The sequence below is a fragment of the Hyaena hyaena genome, unplaced genomic scaffold (assembly GCF_003009895.1).
Source record: "Hyaena hyaena isolate Hyena2069 unplaced genomic scaffold, ASM300989v1 scaffold_1348, whole genome shotgun sequence".
NCBI lineage: Eukaryota > Metazoa > Chordata > Mammalia > Carnivora > Hyaenidae > Hyaena > Hyaena hyaena.
In genome coordinates this window covers 325,936-348,440 of record NW_024081967.1, presented here as the reverse complement: position 1 = coordinate 348,440, position 22,505 = coordinate 325,936, and the positions used below count along the sequence as shown (strand labels likewise).

At 42.2% G+C, this 22,505-nt stretch overlaps 1 protein-coding gene across 1 annotated transcript in view; it reads left to right on the top strand.

The window, feature by feature from the left end:
* LOC120225136 (neuroblastoma-amplified sequence-like) overlaps positions 1-22,505 on the top strand; it is a 231,412-nt gene that overhangs the window by 59,634 nt on the left and 149,273 nt on the right. Inside the window, exons 16-17 of the mRNA XM_039223359.1 lie at positions 587-744; positions 1,748-1,837. Coding sequence (XP_039079290.1) covers positions 587-744; positions 1,748-1,837 — 248 coding nt within the window. The remainder of the gene's footprint in view (positions 1-586; positions 745-1,747; positions 1,838-22,505) is intronic.

Genomic DNA, 22,505 nt, shown 5'->3' with positions numbered 1-22,505 from the left:
CCTTGCTCTGTCCTTGGATCTCTGTCTTCTGTAAAGTGAATGAGTCTGTGTAGCTGCCTATAATAGTTTTTCTTTTCTCACACTTGGCAAGTTTACAGAGTGCTTTTAAATATAAATGTTATTTAATCCTTCAACAACTCAATGAGGAAGTCACTATTATTGTCCCTTTGTGGTAGTACAGGAGCTGTGACACCTGGTCTCTCTCAGGCTCCCACAAGTGCTAAATAGCAGACTGTCCCCTCAAGTCTTCTGAATTCAGATATCTGACTTAGCTTTTTACTCAGTGTCAAAGCTAAGTAAATTATTTGTAGTCATTGTCAGGTATTCTAAAATGAAGTGGAGTTTATCAGAAAAACATGTGGAATATTTCTACCCTTTCTGGATAATAAGCCAGCCCAGTATTTCTTTTCTACTTTAGATCCATATGTGTTTCTAACTGCTTATTAGAAAAGTTACACATCTCCAAGGACCAAGATTGTACTTTGGTAACACAAGACCTGAGCAGAAAGCCACTGAATTTCTCATGTTAGATTGGAAATTTTTCTTCTTGTGAAAATCAGTTTGTTTTCTCTTGCTCGTTTTGCAGGTTATTCTAAGAGTTGGGATGTTTGTAGCCAGTTAGGACAATCAGAAAGTTACCAGGACTTGGCCACGCGTCAGGAGCTCATGGCTTTTGCTCTAACACATTGCCCTCCTGGCAGCATTGAACTTCTTCTGGCGGCGAGCAGCTCTCTGCAGACAGAAGTAAGTGGTCTAGCAAAGTAAATCCCAAACTGTATCAGATATGATTTGTTGGGTGTGTGGATCTGGGATTTGTGATTGTTTTTTAAAATATTATGAGAATTTTAATTTATGGAAGAAAAATAACTTGTCACTCTTATGAAAAGGGATTTGAAGATACTCGGATATAAAGTAGAGTTGTTGGCTTATTATAGTAAGAAAGAAAGGGCACAAGGCAAGTATGAGAAAAGTGGGAAGTAATATTCAGAGGTAAATGATTGGATATAATGAGAGAAGTTAGTGTTGTCAAGAATAAAACATGAGAAATGGTCATGGAAAACATGTTAAAAACCAGTGGTGACACCATCCCTTGGAAGTCCTTTGGCAATGGCAAAGGACACTTTTAGTTGGGGAGATGCTCAATCTCCCAGAATTCACAGGTAGATCTGCCTAAGGATGGGTGATGCTCTTGTTGCCAAAAATATAGGAGAAATAAATAGAGGATATAAGAATATAGGAAGAGATTTTGGAATTCTCTTTTTCGTATCCTTATCATTCAATGCATTGTACACCAGGTTTTTCAACATTGGTGACCACTTCTGAAATTGGGAAGCCATTCAGGAAGTCCTGAAGTAAGCCTATTACCAAAAACTGTTCATTATGAAGTAGCAATTTTTTTTCCTCAAAAGAATACTTATAAAATTTCCAGTCTGCGTTGTGAAGCGAGGCAAATTTAAAAACACAGTTCCTTTAGGGGCCCCCGGGTGGCTCAGTCAGTTAAATGTTCATCTTCAGCTCAGGTCATGATCTTGACCTCGATGACTTCGAGCCCCCCATCGTGCTCTGTGCTAACAGCTCAGAGTCTGGAGCCTGCTTCTGTCTGATTCTGTGTCTCCCTCTCTCTCTCTCTGCCCCTCCCCTGCTTGCACACTATCTCTTTCTCTTTTCTCCAAAATAAATAAACATTAAAAAAAAATTTAAAAATATAAAAATAGTTCCTTTAGAGTATGTCATGTTCTCTTTTCAGATTCTTTATCGAAAAGTGAATTTCCAGATCCATCCAGAAGGAGGAGAGGGTATCAGTGTTTCACCATTAATTAGTAAAGCGCTACACGAGGTAAGTCCATCTTCGAGGGAGGAGTTGGAAAGGTCACCATGAGTGGAGTGAAATGGGAGTCACCTGGCCTTGTGTGTGTGTGTGTGTGTGTGTGTGTGTGTGTGTGTGTGTAGACTGGTTTTCGTTTAAACTTTGTGTGTGAAGTACAACATTCATATATATATTTTTTAAGGTACACAAAAATGTCCAACTCAATAAATTATCACAAAGAAGTAGCCATGAAACCATCAGATAAAGAAATTAATATGACCAGCTTTCCACAAGTTCCCCAACACCCTCTCCCAACTTAGTTTCTAGCCGTTCTTTCTCATTCCGGAAATCACCACTGTTGTCACACCAGATCTTTATAGCTTTTGTTCTTGTCTTAAAGAAGTTTACTACCCATCACACCCCTCCCAATACGATGTGACCTACTTTTGTACTTAATAGAAATGGGTATGCTCCATATTTTTGGTGAGATTCATCTTCTTACATGTGTGTAGTTTATTCACCGATAACTGCTGTGAGGAAGTCAATCGTGATGTGCATGTTTTACAGTTTATCCATCATAATGTTGATTGGTATCGGTGTCTTTTTAATTCTGACTACTACAGGTGAAGCTGCATTATCATTTTGTACACGTTGCTGGTACACATGTGCATACCTTTCTGTCTGGCATCTGCTTACGTAGGCCTGGAAGTGTATGTTAGCAGGTCTCTATACATTTAGCCTCTGTCGATAATCCCAAATGATTTTTCCAAAGAAGTTTTACCAATTGCACTGTTTTAAAAATTTGTTTTTTTCTTTTTATTTTCAAGTTTATTTTATCTTACTTATTTTGAGAGCGTGCAGGGGAGGGGCAGAGAAAGGGGGAGAGAGAGAATCCCAAGCTAGCTCCTCACTGTCAGCGTGGGGCCTGATGTAGGGTTTGAACTCAACGACGCAAGAGCATGACTGGAGTTGAAATCAAGAGTCTGATGCTTAACCGACTGAGCCACCCAGCTGCCCCCGATTGCACTTTCGATAGCAGTGTTTGGGTTTGCCATTTATTCAAATCTAGCTATTTGGCATTGTTAGCTTTCTAAAAAATTTAACTATTCTCTTAAGTATTTAGGGATATCTATTTGTGATCTTGGTTTGTTTTTTTTCATTACTAATGAGATGGAATTGGCTCTGGAGAGATCTTCTTTCATGAGGTGTCTGTTCAGTTCTCTTGCCTGATTTCTATAGAATTTTTCTCCTTTTTTCTTGCCTCATTTAGATTCTTGTGAATAAAATGTCTGAACGACTTAAGCATGTACACGCCTTAGGATAGTTCATCCTGGGAGAGAAAGGAAGAAGTACTTACCTCTGATACCACTTTTCTCTTGGTCAGTGTTGCCTTCACTTCATTCTCCAGGCCTACTTCTAAAAACATAAAATTGGCATTTTTTTTAGATTGAAGAAAGTAGCCCAGTTTTTGATATTCTAATTAGGTCAGTTAAGAGCCGGTAATTATCTTTATAGATTGATTTTCCACATGATTCCTTTAAGTGGTAAGCTTCACTTTTTTTTTTTAGTGTTTATTTATTCTTGGGTGGGGAGGGGCAGAGAGAGAGACAGAGACACAGAATATGAAGCAGGCTTCAGGCTCTCAGCTGTCAGCACAGATCCCAATGCAGGGCTCGAACTCATGAACTGCGAGATCATGACCTAAGCCAAAGGTGGCCGCTTAACTGACTGAGCCACCCAGGCGGCCCTAAGCTTCACTTTCAAAATGTGAAATGTCAATAGTTTTTCTAATACCTATTTTATAAGACATCTATTGTGGTAAGTGAACTGCACCTAATCTTTTTTGCCAAACTCCTTTGCAGTTATATAGAGCATAGCCACTTGTAAACGACGGACATAAAGCTTCAGCTGCAGAATGTATTGATGGAGTTACTGTGAAGATACTTAGCTTTTGTACCTAGTGGAATGTGTAGGACTATGCCATTTCTGTAATTCTTTCCTTTCTATTAAAATTCAATTTGACACAAATGCTGAATGTACCTGTGTAACCCTAGTTCAGTGCTGAGTGACCTGAGCATCTCAAGAGTTGCTTGTAATGTGACCTTTTTGTACTTTGGGAGTTTTCTCCTCTCCTTCCTGGAATGGTGACTTCAGGACATCACCCACCAATAGATGTTTCCACAGTGAGGAGACATTCCGTACCCTCATTGTCCAGTATGGTCGCCACTTGTCACATGTGCTGTGGGGAACTTGAAATGTTGCTAGTACACCTAAGGAATCAAATTTTACATTTTATTTCATTTCAATTGAGTTAAATTTAAATAGCCACATGAGGCTACTGGCTACCAGATTTGATGTCACAGTCGGAGAAGCTGAGACACCGAGTGGAGGACTGTGTTCCGCTGTCAACCCTGCAGACAGTGGGCTTTGCTGTTGTAGTTGCACCCCGTCCGCATGGAAGCCGTCGCGTTTTCTAGGGGCCTGGAGTGTTGCCGATACGTTTCGTACTTTGGTGTGTTTTGACTTGTAGTCGTGCTGATTGCTGTTGGTTGTCACTGGATATGAGAGCACATTACAGTCTGTGGTGTTTTCTCTCTGGGAGTCAGAACACTTTGGGCTGGCAGTCCCTTCATTTCCTGTGTATTAGGAGGAAGTTGGCTGATTGTACCATCTTTCAAAGTCCAGTCGAAGACCTACCTTCAGTGAGATCTTCTCTATCCCAAGTTTTGTACCTTTTGAACGTCTGGTCCTTCTCCAGTGGGTCAGCCACGTCTCTCGTCTTCCTGTCTGTCTCTCTCACCTCGTCTCTTTCCACGCCTCCCAAACCTGTGCCGGGCTCAGTCCTGCTGACCTCGCCATCGTCCTCTGGAGTCGCTCTGTCGCACCTCGGGTGTTACTTAGGGGTTTCTGCCTGCCGCTGTTGCCCTTCTGGCCTCGTGCTCTTGTCTTCTTTCTTACCTTTGATCTCATCTGAAGTATCGTTTCCTTCACAAAGTCTTCCTGGAGTTCTCTAATCACCCTTCCCTCTCTGTCCCCCACGCATCATCGCATCATCGGGTCAGCACTTGCGTGGTGCGCTTTGCTATTACGTGGTAACTGGAAGTATGTCGTTTATCTTTGCACCCTCCGTAGCGTGGTTGTCACTTAGTGAATGCCTAGGAAAGGCCTGATAAAGCGCGCTTGGAGACTCCCCCTGCATAAAGATTATTCTGTGGTAAAAATTAATTAGAAGGTAGATTTTAGCTTAAAATAAAAGGAATGTCCCATTTAACTCATGCATATGTGCTGTGGTGGCTGTTGAGATCTGTTATGTCTTGGCCAGTGTATGGGGTGTATTATTTCTCTGTTCAGCATAGAATTGCAGTGTTTCTGCTGAGTTCAGCTCTGTGAGCTTATTCTGAATCCCCATCCTTCTTTATGAAATCCATGAAAAGCCTTTGTGACTTTGGGTTTCCTATTTTCTGCTTCTTCAATGAATTAGGAAGTGTCAACTTGGCCCTTTAGTGGCTTCTTTGGAGAAGAACATGCTGTGTCACCACAAGTGGGCACATATTGCTCCATTTGTCTCCTTAGTCAATGAAGGAGGCCACCAGTGGTCCCTTTCACGTTCTACTTAGCAAGGAAAAGGAGTTCCTCCGAAGTGATTCTTTTTTTAAATCTCTCTCTCTCTCTCTCTCTCTCCTTCTTTCTTTCTCCTTAAAAACTTTCTTGTCTTCGTGTGTCCTTTTACAGCAAGTTGCAGGAAACCTAGATCTCATGAAGTGCAAATCTAAACCCTCAATGAACACATTGTGGCTTTGATTCATGAAGCACATCAGAATATTATAGCTACTATTATTAGATTAAAATACAGTGCTCAGCTGTAAGACACTGTGCATTACACATTAACAGTAGATATAATAACCACACTAACTCATAAATGAGAGCTGACTATATGTGTAATCTGCTTAATGCTCAAGACTTTCATTACTCAGTTGTGAAAATAATAATTTTTATTTATATATCCAAGCAAAGTAAAGATGTAATTGCTATGCAGTAGCATTTGCATTAGTTCAAGTGGAGCCTACAAGTTTGAAGATATTGGCTATTGTCCCCATAAACAAGATATTAGTGTATAAATAGAACGGAATGCATATTCTGTGAATAACTACCAAAATTACAATTTTCCAGTTTCTTATTAATGTTGGTTATTATGCCTTTTAGATATAGCAGTATTCCACCATTTAGAGTAGATTAACGTTTGTTTTTAGCTAGTATTAGTTCTATCACTTAGCCAATGGTGTTTTCCCCCAGATAAATCTAATTAGATTTGGAAATGGATTATATATAAGGTTTCCATTAAAAAATCATTTTCACTGTGGGAAAACTTGTTATGAACATTTTAAGTGGCTATAGATTTATACAACTAGACTAATTAATGTTTATAACTGTGGCATGGGCTAAGCATAGAGCGATTTCAAGTTTATAAAAGGACTGTTTAGAAATATCTAAAAGTAAGCAAAAGCGTGGTTGTCTTTCAGTATCGTAGATAACCATTTCTTCTTCCATTCATCGGGTGATAGGCACGTGGGTTGTTTCTACTTTTTTGCTGGAAAATATGGAAATACGGAAATACGTTTTGATTTCTCACGGAGGTGTGTAGCAGTGAAACTGCTGCATTGCATGTATATATGTGTTCAGCATTTGAAGAAACTTACAGTTACTTCCCAAAGTGGCTGCAGCACTTTCCTTTCCCACCAGGAAGTGTTAAGATTCCAGTGTCTTGTTCTCATGAACACTTGTTATAACCTGGCCTTTTGACGAAAGCCATTCTTTGGGATGTGTGTGGTTATCTCATTATCATTTTGGTCTGCTTTTCCCAAATAACTAATGATAATGAGCATCTTTTTTGTTTGTGCAACTGCTTATCGAGTTGTAAGAGTTTTGTTGTTTTGTTTTAAATTCTGGCTATAAGTTCTTTCTTGAGTACGTGATTTGAAAATATTTTTCTCTCTGTGTGTGACTTGCCTTTATTTTCATAATGGTAGCTTTTGAAGTGCTGAAATGTGTAATGTGGCTGAAATCCAGCTTGCCAATATTCTTTTATTGCTTGTGCTTGCAGTATTGTATCTAAGAAATGGATACATAACTCCAGAGTGTGGGGATTTACCCCTATGCTTTTTTCCTAAGAGTTGTATAGTTTTCTTCCTGCGTTTATTGATAAGTAAGGAATAACAAGCTACTTTTTGTGTGAAATAACTATAGGATTGAGGAATATCCACGTACAAAAGGTGAATTTAGAGCTTTTTACTATACACAAAAATTAGTTCAGTGGGATGGTATTTATTTTGTTTTCTTTTATGTTTCATGATAGCTTATTCCTTCATAAAGGAATAAAAAATTTTTTTTAATGTTTATTTATTTTTGAGAGAGAGAGAGAGAGAGACAGAGTGTGAGTGGGGCAGAGGCGGAGAGAGAGGGAGACACAGAATCCAAAGCAGGCTCCAGGCTCTGAGCTGTCAGCACAAACCCCGACATGGGGCTCAAACTCACAACCCGTGAGATCATGACCTGAGCCGAAGTTGGATGCTTAACCGACTGAGGATTTTAAATTTCATATTTGGTATACATAAAGACATTAATAATTTGAAGCTTTAAAAGAAAGAGTTTCATCTGGAATGGATTTTTGTTACAATTATCGCTTTATTGTTGTTGTTGTTTTTTACCCCTGGTGTGTTTTAGAATTTTGGTTTCCAGGCTCATTGTGGAGCCATTCCATTAGTGTACTTTCTTTCTCCCTAGACCTTCTCTGAGGATTCTATAGTTTTGTGTTTTTCCTCAATCTGTACCCTTCGTGCTTCAGTCCAGAACCATGTCCTGTTAATACCTTTGGACCTGGGAACCCCTATTTCTTGTAATGTTGAGGACATGAGGAATCCAGGCCTGGAGCCAGTGAGGGATTTGGGCCCTGTCTTAGCTCCCTGGCTCTTTATTCGTGCAGTTTTATATCAATGCATAGTCCCTGGCAGTGAGTTTGATCCTCTTACAGGGGATCCTTCTGATTCACAGTTCACTAGAGAGGAGCATTTTGCAGCAACTGTCAGCATCTCAGTTCTGAGCCCTCTAATGTTGAATTCCATTGAACTTGAGTGCCTTTCTACTTTTCGTTTTTAATTACCCTTAGTATTTTGGAGTACTGTGAGCACGTGCAGCATGAGTTCATTGCTCCTTCCTAACTGGAATTCATAATGGCTTTTTTAATTACAAAAATAACACAGCCTTTTATTTTAGCAATCCATTTAAGAGAAAGCATGGGTTCAGATAATTGACACTATTTAGCATATTTTATTCCTGAAAGTAAAAAACACAAAGAAATGTAAAACATCTATGCTAAAATATTAATAACGTTTGTTAACTTTTGATAAGAAGTACATGGAAATTTGTGGTAACTTTGGTCTTTCTACTTTACAAAATAAGAAGTACAGGCACCTAGGTGGTTCAGTCGGTTAAGTGTCCAACTTCAGCTCAGGTCATGATTTCGCAGTTCATGGGTTTGATTCCCACGTCGCCTCTGTGCTGACAGCCTGGAGCCTGCTTCGGATTCTGTGTGTGTGTCTCTCCCTCTGCCCCTCCCCTGCTCAAGCTCTGTGTCTCTATTAAAAATAAATAAACATTGGGGCGCCTGGGTGGCTTGGGTCGGTTGAGCGTCCGACTTTCGCTTAGGTCATGATCTCGCGGTTCATGGGTTCGAGCCCCGCGTCGGGCTCTGTGCTGACTGCCAGCTCAGAGCCTGGAGCCTGTTTTGGAGTCTGTGTCTTCCTCTCTCTCTGACCCTCCCCTGCTCGCACTGTCTCTCTCTCTCTCTCCTAGAAATAAATTTAAAAAATATTAAAAATAAATAAATAAATAAACATTAAAAAATAAAATATAAACAGTACATCAACAGTACATTAATATATAAGTTCTCTTTCTTAGTTCTTTGTACTCATATCATGCAGCCCACTGCTTAGAAGTTAACATTTTTTTTAAAAATATTTTTATTTATTTTTTTATTTCTAGGAGAGAGAGAGAGACAGCGTGAGCAGGGGAGGGTCAGAGAGAGAGGGAGATACAGACTCTGAAACAGGCTCCAGGCTCTGAGCTGGCAGTCAGCACAGAGCCCGACGCGGGGCTCAAACCCACAAACCGTGAGATCATGACCTAAGCGAAAGTCGGACGCCCAACCGACTAAGCCACCCAGGCGCCCCAGAAGTTAACATTTTTAAGTTTATATATATCTTCCAGATTTTTTCTGAGTATAAACAGATTTTCTGGATAGCTGTTGTCTGTCTCCTGAAGAATTATTATTTTTTAAACTTAAATGGATTCGTACTACATATATTAATTTAACAGTTAAAATTTTTTTTTAATGTTTATTCACTTTTGGGAGACAGAGACAGAGTGCAAGTAGGGGTGGGGCAGAGAGAGAGGGAGACACAGAATCTGAAGCAGGCTCCTGGCTCTGAGCTGTCAATACAGAGCCCGACGCGGGGCTCGAACCCATGAACTGTGAGATCATGACCTGAGCTGAAGTCGGACACTTAACCGATTGAGCCACCCAGGTGCCCCTGCTGTTGCTTTTTAAAAGCAAAAATTAAAAAAGAAAAACGAAAACATTGCTTGATTTGACCCCCCAAAAATACATAAAAAACATTCTGTCTGACATACTCCACCAGCAACAAAGTCAAAAGAAAATCTGTCAACTGGAAGAAATATATACAATGCACACCACAAAAAAAGGGGGCTAATTATGCCAATGTATCTGAATCTCTACAAAAGTAAAGCACAAAGGAAGAAAACTCCAAATGAAAAAAGGGGAAAAGACAGGAACGGACAATTCACCAAAAAAGAGAAAATTCCCTCAAATATGTGAGGACATTTCAAATTCACTGATAATTAAATGCAAATTAAAACACCCCTGAAATACCACTTTTCACCTACCACATTAGCAAGGAAAGCAATCAGCACTTAAACTTATGGAGGAAACATAAGAAAACAGGAAATTCTCTATCTCAGGAGCTCATTTCTACCACTTTATCCCAGAGCAAGGCATAACTGTGCAAAATGTGTACAGAAAATGTTCACTGCAGCTCAGTCTAAAAGAGAGGAAAATCAAATACAATGTAAATGTTCAAAAACAAAGTAAAAGATAAATAAATTTCTGTATATACATCAAATGACCACTAACCTGCCATTATATAAATGGTTTGTATATAAGGAGAAGGGCAGCTCTCCATGACAAATAACATTATATGGAAAGAAACAAGCTTTAATTTAATATATGCAGGGGCACCTGAGTGGCTAGACGGTTAAGTGTCAGACTGTGAGTCCTGTCGTTTCGACTGGCCTGGAGCGCCTGCCCCACGGGCTCGCATTCCTCACAAAGGCTTAGGGTAGCTGCCCCGTCACTGGGCACCCCCACTCATCCTGCCCTGTGATATGATCACTTAGCCCTGGAGTGGCTCATCTGTACCATGCTGGAGGACTTCCCCTACACTCCTGTGTCTTATACACAGCAGTGGCCACATCTTTTTCTCCCATTGTCTTTTTTTCTTTTTTTTTTAATGTTTTATTTATTTCTGAGAGAGAGAGACAGCGTGAGCAGGGGAGGGTCAGAGTGAGAGGGAGTCACAGACTGAAACAGGCTCCAGGCTCTGAGCTGGCAGTCAGCACAGAGCCCGACGCGGGGCTCGAACCCACGAACCACAAGATCATGACCTGAGCTGAAGTTGGACGCTCAACCGACTGAGCCCCCCAGGCGCCCCTTTCCCATTGTCTTTTGCTGACTCTCCATGAGTCTCCTTCTCCTCGCTGTTTCCTCAGAACAGCTTGTGTTTGGGTCACCTAAATTCATGGGTCAAGTCTGTCTTTACCTTATTTGACCGATCAGTAGCATTGGATACGTACTTGTTTCAGAGACAGTCTGTCTGTCTTCTTTATACCTCATTGGCCTCTTACTCCCTCCGTGTTTGCTGGCCCTTCCTCATTTCCCTCGCTAAATGTTAGATGCCTCAGGTCTCAGCCTTGAATCTCTTCTCCGTCTGCACTCCTCCCCTAGAGGCTTGCACCTGTTGTCATGACTTTAAATACCACCTTGGTGCGGATGATTCTCTACCTGCAGCTTGAGCCCTCGTCTTCTGAGTTCCGGGCTCGTGTGCATGGCTGCGTCTGGCCTCTGTACTCGCCTTTTGTACACACGTCGCAGCTCAGTGTGTTCAAAGTGAACCACTGATTTTAACGTCCCTGCCTTCACCCCGGCCAGTGGTGGTGGTGTTCTGTGCTTTTTCCTGTGTCAAAAAATGGCAGCTCTGTCTTTCTAGTTATTTAGGCCATAAACCTTGTCATCCTCCTCAGTTCTTCTCCTTGTGTCCTACATGGCACATGCGGTTTGTCAAGAAAGCCCGTTCGCTCCGCTTTCCCAGTGGGCTTGGAATTAGACCAGATATTACCGCTGCCACTGCTACCACCCTCGTCTCAGTTACAGCCGTGTCTCACCTAGAGTTGTTGGGTTTTTTTTTTTTTTTAATGTTTGTTTTTGAGAGACACAGAGGGAGAGAGACCGTGAGCAGGGGAGGGGCAGAGAGAGAGGGAGACAGAAAATCTGAAGCAGGCTCTGGGCTCTGAGCTGTCAACATAGAGCCCAACGTGGGGCTCGAACTCACCAAATCTGTCATCATAACCTGAGCCAGAGTCGGACGCGTAACCGACCGAGCCACGCAGGCGCCCCTCGCCTGGAGTTTTATGGTGGTGGTCTGTTTGCCTGCCCCCCTCTCCTTGCTCTAGTCTGTGCTCAACAGGGCCGCCAGAGTGATCATGCCACATTCCTCAGAGTGCAAATTAAGCTTTTATGCTCTCCTACAAGGACACCATGATCTGCCTTCCCTTCTCAGTTTGACTTGATCTCTTCTCTCCTTCCCTGCCTTCCCGCTGCCACCCCCCCCCCACTGATTCGCTTACTGTACTCCAGTCATACTGACCTTCTTTCTGTCCTTGAAACAGTCCCTGCAGCTTCTCCCTGTGGCCCTTGCGCTCGCTGTGCTCTGGTCTCACATAGTCCGTGACCTGTCCTCGCTTCTTCCAGGCGTCTGCTCGGAAGTCTTCTCAGCGAGAGTGTCCCCGGCTTCTCTGTACACAACGACAGTGTCTCTCCCCCCCCACCCCACTTCCGTTTTCTTCCTAGCCCTTATCCTGTCATTTGTCTGATACGCTTCTCTGACATGCTTGACATTGATCTTTTGCTTCTTTCCTCTTGGGACAGAAGAGGAGCTCGGCGTGCCAGGAGCTCTGTTTTGTCCACTGCTCTGTGTTCTGTATCGAGAGCAGTGTCCTTGTTATATCTGATGTCCAAATGTTTGTTCAGTATGTGAGTAAAATAAATGAGGAAGGTTAAGATGTGGATATGATGGGAGGGGATAAATTCTTTTATTATAAGGGGAGGAATAGTCAGATGGAGTCCAGTTTGATAAGTTCTCAGTTCATTGGTGAAATAGCAAATTTCCTATTTGCCTTTCTTTCCTAGTGTATGAGTTCCCTGAGAACAGGGACAGTGTCTTAGTCATTGTGGTAACCCTGTTGCCCTGCCCTGGCTCTTAAACATAGTAAGCCTGCCAGAGGCATATGTTCAGTGAATTTATTTTGTGGGTGGATTTAGAACTCCAAACTATTTAATCAAAAGAGATTTAAAAATTTGGCATAGTGAAAGAAAATAAAAATATACTTCGCATACCTGTATTCTTCAAGAAGGGTTTGATTCCCAAAGCCCCTGAAGTAGTGTGCTGTATTTAGTGTGTGTGTGTGTGTGTGTGTGTGTGTGTGTGTGTGTGTGTGACTGTGTATGTTCATATGTGTGCATAATATGTGCATTCTGTTTTCTGGAGGAAGGACTTGTAGCTTTCATCAGGATAGTATAGGAGTTCATGACTTGCAAAGGTGAAACATCTGAGTTACAACCTGGCCTGTTACTTAGCAGATGAACTGAAATAGAGTGAGTCCTTAGAGTGATTTGCTCCAGGGGATATGTTTCTATTTCTGCTTCTGACAGATCCATCCATCCTTCCTTCCTTCCTCCCTTCCTTCCTTCCTTCCTCAGACACTTCTAAAAGTAGCATCACCAGTAATAATAAAGACTGTATTCTTAATATTTTAGGTTCAGTGTGAAATTTGTTAGAAGCATTAGGTGCAGGGAAGAGCTTTGGATCGCCTAAAGATCTGTTGAAAGTGAAGAGAAAGTGGCTGAGTTCAGTTCGAGCACTCTTTGTTATCCTTACCTATTTTATGTGTACGACCAACTCAGTTCATAGGAGGCAAACAGAGTTCTCAGAAATTAACTCTTATGTTACCAGACACCAGAGAAAGCAGCCCCCACATAGACTGTTCATTATAGTCCCTGATCTACAAGAACAGTTTCTGTAAGCCAAGCCTGACATATGGAGCCCTTCCGGGTCTCGTGAGCCTGTTTGGTAACAGTGTCTGTTGTAGAACTTGAAAGAGGCTATTAGTGCTTTGTAAGGTAACCTTTGAGCTATGTAACATACTTGACATTAATGAGATTTCATGTTAAATTTTATGCTGGGAGTTGTTGATTTGGTTTGGGGGATTAATCTATTTCTGCTGTTATACATTCTAAATTAATTAGCAGTGTGCAACTATGAATATAAAAAGTGCCAGCAGTAATCATTTCAGGAGTAAATTTTGCCTGAGCTCTCCCCCGCCCCCTCATTATATGTAGTTGAATGAAAACTATTTTCCTCATTAATTACTCTAGTTCCAGTATAATCTTGGTAGACTGTCCCAAAGTTCAGTGCTTCTTCTGTGGTCCAAATTAGCCTTTAATTTTACTTTCTCTTTTGTGATTCTCATCGGGGAAATCTCTAAAAATCCTTTTATCTTGTACATTTCTGAGCATGTCAATTTCATTTATCTTCTGACACAAGCTTTTAATTTTCATATGTCTTAAAGGTCCTATCTTAAGATAGCCTATCCATGTGAACTAGAAAGTAAAGTTTAGGTTCATTTCATAAAATGGAGTAATTGTTTTATAGCCTGTATTTTTTTTTCTTTTTTTCTCTTATATTTTTTTTTTTATTTATTTCTAGGAGAGAGAGAGAGAGACAGTACAAGCAGGGGAGGGTCAGAGAGAGAGGGAGTCACAGACCGAAACAGGCTTCAGGCTTTGAGCTGGCAGTCAGCACAGAGCCCGACGTGGGGCCCGAACCCACGAACCGCGAGACCATGACCTGAGCGAAAGTCGGACGCTTAACCGACTAAGCCACCCAGGCGCCCCTATAGCCTGTATTTTTTGATATCTTTCAGTTGACTTGTTTTTCCTGAGTGAAGTTGCATTCTGTTCAAGTGCCATATTTCTTACCTTGTTTGTATTTTTAATTCTGTACTTGGATTAGTTGGTGACAGTTTATTCATTCGGTACACCCTCTCAATTAAGAAGATTCTAAAGGTGAACAAGATTTGAAAATGTGGCATGAAATGTTATTTGAATAACATTAGCTACTATAGGCACAACATAGTGTGCTTGAGAAAAATGTAACCTCAAACGTTTAAATAGTGCAGTAATAGTTTAAATAGTGCAGACTGCTACGTATCTATAGATACACACTATAAGTTAGGGGTTTTCACATACTTTGAGGATATGGTAGTGAATAAACATAATCTCTACCCTTGAAAAGCTACTGTCTAGTTTAGAAGACCAATAAGAAAATCCAATTATCAAAATTTGTTGGTAGGTGCATTAAAAGGATGCATCTCATGCTCCAGGTGCTTAGGAGAGGGGGTAGGACACTATCTCAACAGGATTTTACTTACAGCAAAAATATTACAGGTCAACAAAAACATAGAAGGACATCTTTGTGACCTTGGGGTAGGCAACAGGTCCTTAAATACACAAAAAATACTGATCATAAAGTGGAAAAAATGATAAATTAGAGTAATTTAAAATTAAAGAACTTCTGTTAATCAAAAGACAACATTAAAGCAATAAAAAGATAATCTGCCAAGTAGGAGAAAATATTCACAATTTATACATGTAATAAGGATATGTGTTCAGAATATATAAAGGACCAGAAGTGAGTAGGAAAGGCAGATAACCAACAGAAGAAAGGCAAAACACCTGAACAGACACTTCACCAAGGATGGTCAGATGGCCAATAAATACATGAAAAGCTGTTCAACTTCATTAGCCATGAGAGAGATGCAAATTAAAACCCCAAGGGATACTCTTATACACTCATTGGTACTGCTAAAAGGAAATAGACATGTAATACTACCTGTTGGCGTGGGTGTGGAGTGACCACACTGTTGTAATTGGTGGTTAGAGGATCAGTTGCTATAATCGTTTTTAGAACATGTTTGACACTGTTTACCAAGTCTGGACATATGCACACTCTGTGTTTTAGTAATCCCACTACTAGATTTATTTCCAGAAATGTATATATTCACCTGAAGATAATTATTAGCATGTTCAGGGCAACACTGTTGGTATTAGCTGCAAACTGGAGAGTATCCAAATGCTCATTAATAGAAAAAAAGGATACATAAGTTCAGCTATGTTCACACTATAGAACACTGTTACATTAACAGTGTTAGTGACACTAACACTGAATTGGACAGTCTTCAACTACTTGCAGGAATATGGATGAATTTATGTTGAATGATAGAAATCAGACTGAAAGACATAATTCCATTCTTATAAAGTATAGAAATAGGCAAAACTAATTTGTACTACCAGAAGTCAGAATAGCATTTATCTCGGCCACGGGGATGGTTGGAAGTGATCTCAAAAGCGGCATCTGGGATCCTGGTGGTGACCTGTTACTTAGTCTAAGTGCTGATTGCACGATTGTGTTATTATTTATCAAACTGTACACTTAATGTGTATTCATTTTTTAATGAATCTATCTTCCCCCCTCCCCCCAATCTTTTGAATTTTTCAAACCATCTTCAATGAGATTGTACTTTTATATCACAGGAGAAAACATAATCTCACATACATCAGTGTGTGTCTGCAGTGTTACAGGTGTGTCACTCCCCTCTGAAGGACCAGTGGGCCACCCGTTTTCATAGCCATACCTGGTCAGGCAAAGAGGAGGCACCCCCAGGCCAGTTGCCTGGGCAGCACACTCAGCTTACCCCATCTGTACTTGACTTTTGCGTCATCCGGCTTCTGCAGGCGTACTTTGCAGTGTTATTATAAACCCAGGAATGACCGTAGGAAGCGCCTGCCCAGCACCTGCCACATAGAACCCATTTAGTAAATGCAGCTGTCTTGTTTCCTGTATATTATAAACAAGACTCCTACTAGACGTCACTCTTAGGGGAAAAAATGTATCTAGATCTTTGTTTTCTTTTTTAAGTTTATGTGGGAGAGACATAGCACAGGTGGGGGAAGGGCAGAGAGAGAGAGAGAAATGATCCCAAGCAAGCTCCACACCGTCAGTGCTGACTGAGCCCAGTGCGGGGCTTGATGTGATGCTTGAACCCACAAACCCTGAGAGCAGACCTGAACCAAAGTCAGACACTCGACTGACAGAGCCATCCAGCCACCCCCTAATTTTTCTTATTCCTCTCTGTGAACCTGGTCCTCTGTTCATTCTTTCTCAGTAACTTGCGTTGTTCATTTTTTCCCCCACTGCATCTAACCTTGCTTAGCTAACCATGAACGTTTGTCTGGGTTCCCGACTTCTCTTCTGTTCTGTTCTTTCTCGCAGCTCTTCGCTAAGACCAAGCTTGGTGACCATGTACTTTATTTTTTTTTTTTTAATATTTTTATTTATTTCTAGGAGAGAGAGAGACAGCGTGAGCAGGGGAGGGTCAGAGAGAGAGGGAGTCACAGACCGAAACAGGCTCCAGGCTCTGAGCTGGCAGTCAGCACAGAGCCCGACGCGGGGCTCGAACCCACAAACCGCGAGATCATGACCCAAGCGAAAGTCGGACGCCCAACCGACTAAGCCACCCAGGCGCCCCGACCATGTACTTTAATTCTTAGAAAGTTGGAATCGAATCCTTGAAATTCTCTGCTTATCTGACTTACCTCCAGCCCTTTTCACTTTTAGAGGAATTAGGAACAAAAATATTTAAATTTAATATACACATCCAGGTGGAAAAACACCCTTATGGGAACCTCATATATTCCTAGCATCACAATCCTAATTCGGTCCCTGATTATTTTAAGCTTGGACTAACGCACCAACCTCCTAGCTGGCTTCTTGTGCCTGGAGTGACATTTCTAGAACACCGATCTGAGCTTGCCACTCCCCTTGCGTGAACTCTCTCAGTGGCTTCCCGTCTGTTAGGCTGGCGGTGGGGGTGCTCTGGCCTTGTCGGCGGGGTTCTCGCGCCAGGTCCTTGTCTGTCCTTCCCTCTTGGCGATGTGCTCCTTCCCTCGTGTTCTGCTGTCTGCGCCTCCACCAACTTGATCAGGGCTCCTCCAGTCTGCCGTGCTGTTCCATTTCATGCTCTCGTTCTTGCATAAGCCTGCCTGAAAGTATCTCTTCCTCCATGGGGGCCCTGCATTCTTTCCCGCTGAAATATTACCTTCTGTGTGAGGCCGTCTGTGAATGTGCCTCCCTCCGGGCAGAGGAGGTGTGATCTCCCTTCCCGTCGCATGTGCCTTAGACGTGCGTACCTCTGCTTTAGAGGCTGCGATGATACCGCAGGGATGTGTCCGCATCTCTGCCTCCCTCCCTAGTTTCTGAGCGTCTTGAGAGCACACACTGTGTCTTCCTCGTTTTTATCTCCTCTTTGCCTGGTGTTGGGTGCAACACCGAACGAGAAGTCATGCAGTAGCTGCCGAGTATGTGAATGATTTCTCATTTGTTTCCAGGTTTTTTTTTCCCAGCTGTAAATTTTAAGTAATTCAGAAATATAGACAATAAATCAAGATGCTTACTATATATTTTACATATATATCTGTATCTCATACACCTATATAAAAAGAGAATATATGCTTCAAACTCCTTCTGCGATTTACTCCTGGCGAAGAACTGTTTTCGCAGCGTCATTCGTAGCGGGGCACAGAGCCCTCTCCTCTCCGTGCACAGTTGCGGGGCGGGGGGAGTCGTAGAAGCAAGGAGGCAGCAGAGTGTACGTGCTCTCCAGAGCTTTCGGTAGCCCAGAGAGGTGTGCTTAGGCCGGACTTAGTGGGTTACGTGCATGATGACAAACTGACCAGTGGACCAAGGCTGCACCCCGATAATGCGGGACAGGAGCTGGAGGTCCCTTTGCCACTGTGTGACGTCACATGCTCCATGGCTGGGGTTGTGGCCTTACTAGCGAAGAGGGGCCTCTGCAGTGCAGAAGCTGGAATCAGCGTGTTTTTCTTCATTGACTTAAGTCAGGCACGATGAACCAGCTGTCTGTGGTACCAAAGCGGCGAATAAATGAACCTCCACTGCTCTCTCCTCATAGAGCAGAGATTAAGGAAAGAAAAGAATTCTAGTAATGCTGCCACTAAAACTATTTGTGTGTGTGTGTGTGTGTGTGCGCGCGCACGTGTGTGTGTTTCATTCTGGCTTTTATGCCTAGTACATGTATGAAGCACTTTGTAAAGTGCTGGCACATAGCAAGCTCTCATCGTTATTACTCTTGGAGGGAGAAGTCTGTTTTTTCCTACACAGGACCTCCCGCCTTGTCCTTTGAGAAGGTTTGGATAAAGAGCTTAAGTCTCTTTCCTTCCACCCTTGGCACCCCCTCCCTCCAACACTTGTTAAGGAGAAGATGTGTGTAATTGTCCTGATTGCTGAAATTGAGAGAAGAAACGGGAAATGTCAGGCTTAGGCCCCCTCCCCACCAGCCAGTCTGGCTCCTGCTGATTCCTGTCAGCAGAAAGGGTGCATTCTGCTCTGGTCCTTGTTCCTTGAGGTGAAGCACATGTGCTTATGTTATTTGTTATTTTTAGTACTAAGCCTTTAAGATCCAGCATGGCACATCACAGAACATCTCCGTTTGGACTGGCCGCACATCGAGCATGTGCTAGCCCCGCGCTCCTGACTGCTGCTGTGTTGGACGGCACTGGTTTGAGGCCATGCTGGGTATTTGTTCTGCTCACTTTCTGGCTGAGCTGCCTGGGTGATTTTGGTTGGGTCCGTCTACTCTGTAGACTCAGCTCCTCCTTGGAAAAGTTACTCCAAGGCCTGCAGCAAACCTTTAGGCTAATTATGACAGTGGATTTAAGCCATGTTCTCTACTACAGAATAGTGTTGCTGATTTCTCTGAATCAGGTTTATATATTTTTAATTAAAAAAATCATTCAAGATTCAGTTGTGGGTTACAGAAAATATTCTACCTATTAGCAGAAGATGTCTGTCTGTCTGTCTGTCTGTCTCTCTCTCTATCTGTGTATATATGTAGAGAGAGAGAGAGCTTTAAGAATTAGGGGCTTTATAGAGATTAGGATTACACAGTCAATGAAAGGACTAGAGGAGCAGACTCTAGATGTCTTTCTGAGACTAACTGCTAGAAAAATTACTGAACCTGCCTGCTAGGGGAGCTGCAGTCTGTCATGAAAACGCTGGGAAAGCCACAAGCCACTCCTTACACTTGGCTCCAGTGGTAACTAACTCTCCCAAGAGACCAGCCAGCCTTTACACCCACGGAGCGAGAGTCTGGGCTCTGGCGCTTCTATTCCCACTGTTGTAGAAGAACAGCTGAGACTATGAAAGGAAGAAAAAGAGAAAGAGGAAGGAAGGAGGGAGCGGAACGCGGAAGTGACAGGTGTGGTCTCTCCTACATTTCAGCCTCCCAAATTCCATGCGAGGGGGGGGTGGTGGTGGTGGTGCATGTACTTGAGGGAAACTAGATGACATGTGGAATGCCCATATAGGGGCCTGAGAGCTGTAGTCTTTGACTTTTCAACTTGTAACAGTAGCAGGACGATTTGTAGGTGCGAATGGCATTCAGCGAACCAAGCTGCACCATCTGATAGGACCTGAAACCTAGGAGACGTACTGGGTTTTATTGGCACCTAAACCCCAAACAGTTATTTTTAGCATTGTTGCCCTTATAAGTATATAAGCAACTTAATGTGTTTTTTTTTTCCTTATTAACATCCAGTTTTTATGTTGTTTTTATAATCAAATTATAATGATTGCATCGAATTGATATTTTATACTTTTCCCAATGTCCAAAGAGCCTATAGGAAGCACAGTTTTTATTTTTGTTTTTTTTTTAATTTTCTAGGGAATTTTATTTATTTATTTATTTAATAGTTTATTGTCAAGTTGGTTTCCATAACACCCAGTGCTCATCCCCACAAGTGCCCTCCTCCATGCCCATCACCCCCCTCCCCTCCCCCCACCCCATCTGCCCTCAGTTTGTTCTCAGTATTCAAGAGTCTCTCATGGTTTGCCTCCCTCCCTTTCCCCCACCATTTCCCCCCTTCTTCTCCCCCATGGTCCTCCGTTAAGTTCCTCCTAATCCTCCTATATATGCAAACATATGGTATCTGTCCTTCTCTGCCTGACTTATTTCACTCAGCATAACACCCTCAAGGTCCATCCATGTTGCTACACGTGGCCAGTTTCATTCTTTCTCATTGCCATGTGGTATTCCAGTATATAGATGAACCACATCTTCTTGATCCATTCGTCCGTTGATGGACACTTAGGCTCTTTCCATGTGTTGGCTATTGTTGAGAGTGCTGCAGTGAACATTGGGGTGCATGTGCCCCTATGCATCAGCACTCCTGTATCCCTTGGGTAAATTCCTAGCAGTGCTATTGCTGGGTCATAGGGGAGTTCTACTGTTAATTTTTTGAGGAACCTCCACACTGTTTTCCAGAGAGGCTGTACCAGTTTACATTCCCACCAACAGTGTAGGAGGGTGCCCATTTCTCCACATCCTTGCCAACATTTAGAGTCCTCTGATTTGCTCATTTTAGCCACTCTGACTGGAGGAAACATAGTTTTTAAAACGTCTTTTTAATTGAAATATATTTGACATAAAACATTGTTTCAGCATAAAGTATACAACTTATTAATTTGACGTATTTACATTGTAATATGGTTGCCATCATAGCTTAACTAACACCACTACTACGTCACATAGTTATTATTTCTTCTAGTATTGGGACACAATTTTTTTTTCGTGTTGAAACCACAGTTTAGAAAATCTTATGAGAAACCTTAAAAACTGGGTACATTGTAAGCATTGGTTAATAAAGCTTAAATTCATTTCATTTTGCAAGTCAGAGTAAAGTTCACAAGTTTTCTAGAAATTAAGTACCCTAACATTGATGTATTTGTTTTCTATTGCTGCTATAACATATTACCACAAACTTAGCCACTTAAAAACAATGCAAATAAATTATCTTCTAATTCCCCTCAGACAGAGATGTGGCAGACTTGCATGGGTCTCTCTTTAGTCTCACATGGCCAAGGTCATGGTGCACACAGGGCTGTGCTTTTCTGGAGCTGCTAAAGGATGGTCTCTGTCCTTGCTCACTCATGGTGTTGGCGGATTCAATTCCTTGTGGTCATGGGATGGAGGTCCCTGTAGCTAGCCTTGCTGGCTGTCACCTGAAGGCTGTTTGCAGCTTCTAGACACCGCTCACCCGCCTAGGCTTCTGGTCACTTCCTCCGTCTTCAAAGACAGTGACGACGGGCTGGGTCCCCCCCATGGCATGTCCCGGCCACCCTCTCTCTGACCCTGCCCTAACTGAGGAAGCTTTGCTGTTTAAAGGCTCGTGTTATTAGGTTATCCCACTCCGGTAATTTTGGATGATCTCTTTACCTCGGGGTCCGTGTCCTTAATCATATCTATAGAGTCCCTTTGCCATGGAATGCAGTGTGTTCCCAGGTTCCAGGGATTGGGACATGGACATCTTTGGGGCCTTCATTCTACTTCCCACAGAGCAACAGGCAGGTTAGTCTGCAGTAGTGCGTTATTTGTGATGGGATGGTGTCCGGGAGATTACTGAGTGATGATACAATTTCCATTTTTTGCTACTTTCTCAGTGCATCACTGAGTGCTGTGATATGGATCTCAATAGCCAAACTTAGCTCCCCTTCTATTAGTATTAGGAAGGCTATTGAAATAGAGGGACTGGGCCTCAAGTTTTGCTTTCATTTAAATGGGAAACCTAGGGGCGCCTGGGTGGCTTAGTCGGTTAAGCGTCCGACTTTCGCTTAGGTCATGATCTCGCGGTTCGTGGGTTCGAGCCCCGCGTCGGGCTCTGTGCTGACTGCCAGCTCAGAGCCTGGAGCCTGTTTCAGTCTGTGACTCCCTCTCTCTCTGACCCTCCCCTGCTCACGCTGTCTCTCTCTCTCCTAGAAATAAATAAAAATATTTAAAAAAAAAATAAAAAAAATGGGAAACATAAAATAAGTGGAAGTAGGTAAACACTAAACCAAGAACTTTGCTTTTATGGAACAAGTAACGTTTTTCTTTGATCAGAAGTGGATGTGATTGTTGTCATTTCCATTTAAAATGAAATTAATGTATTAGCATTTTTCTCCACATGGAATCTTTCAGGTGAGTAAATGCGGAGTCAGAACTGTAGCTTGATTGCTTCAAGATTGACAGGGGTTTCATGTTGTAAACCTTTTAAACACTATTAATCATCCACTTGTTTCGATGAAAAACAGAATACCTTTCACCATTTGTAGATGGGCCTCTGAATCCTCTCCCTTTGTGTGGGACACAGTAGCATTGTTCAGATGAATAATTTATT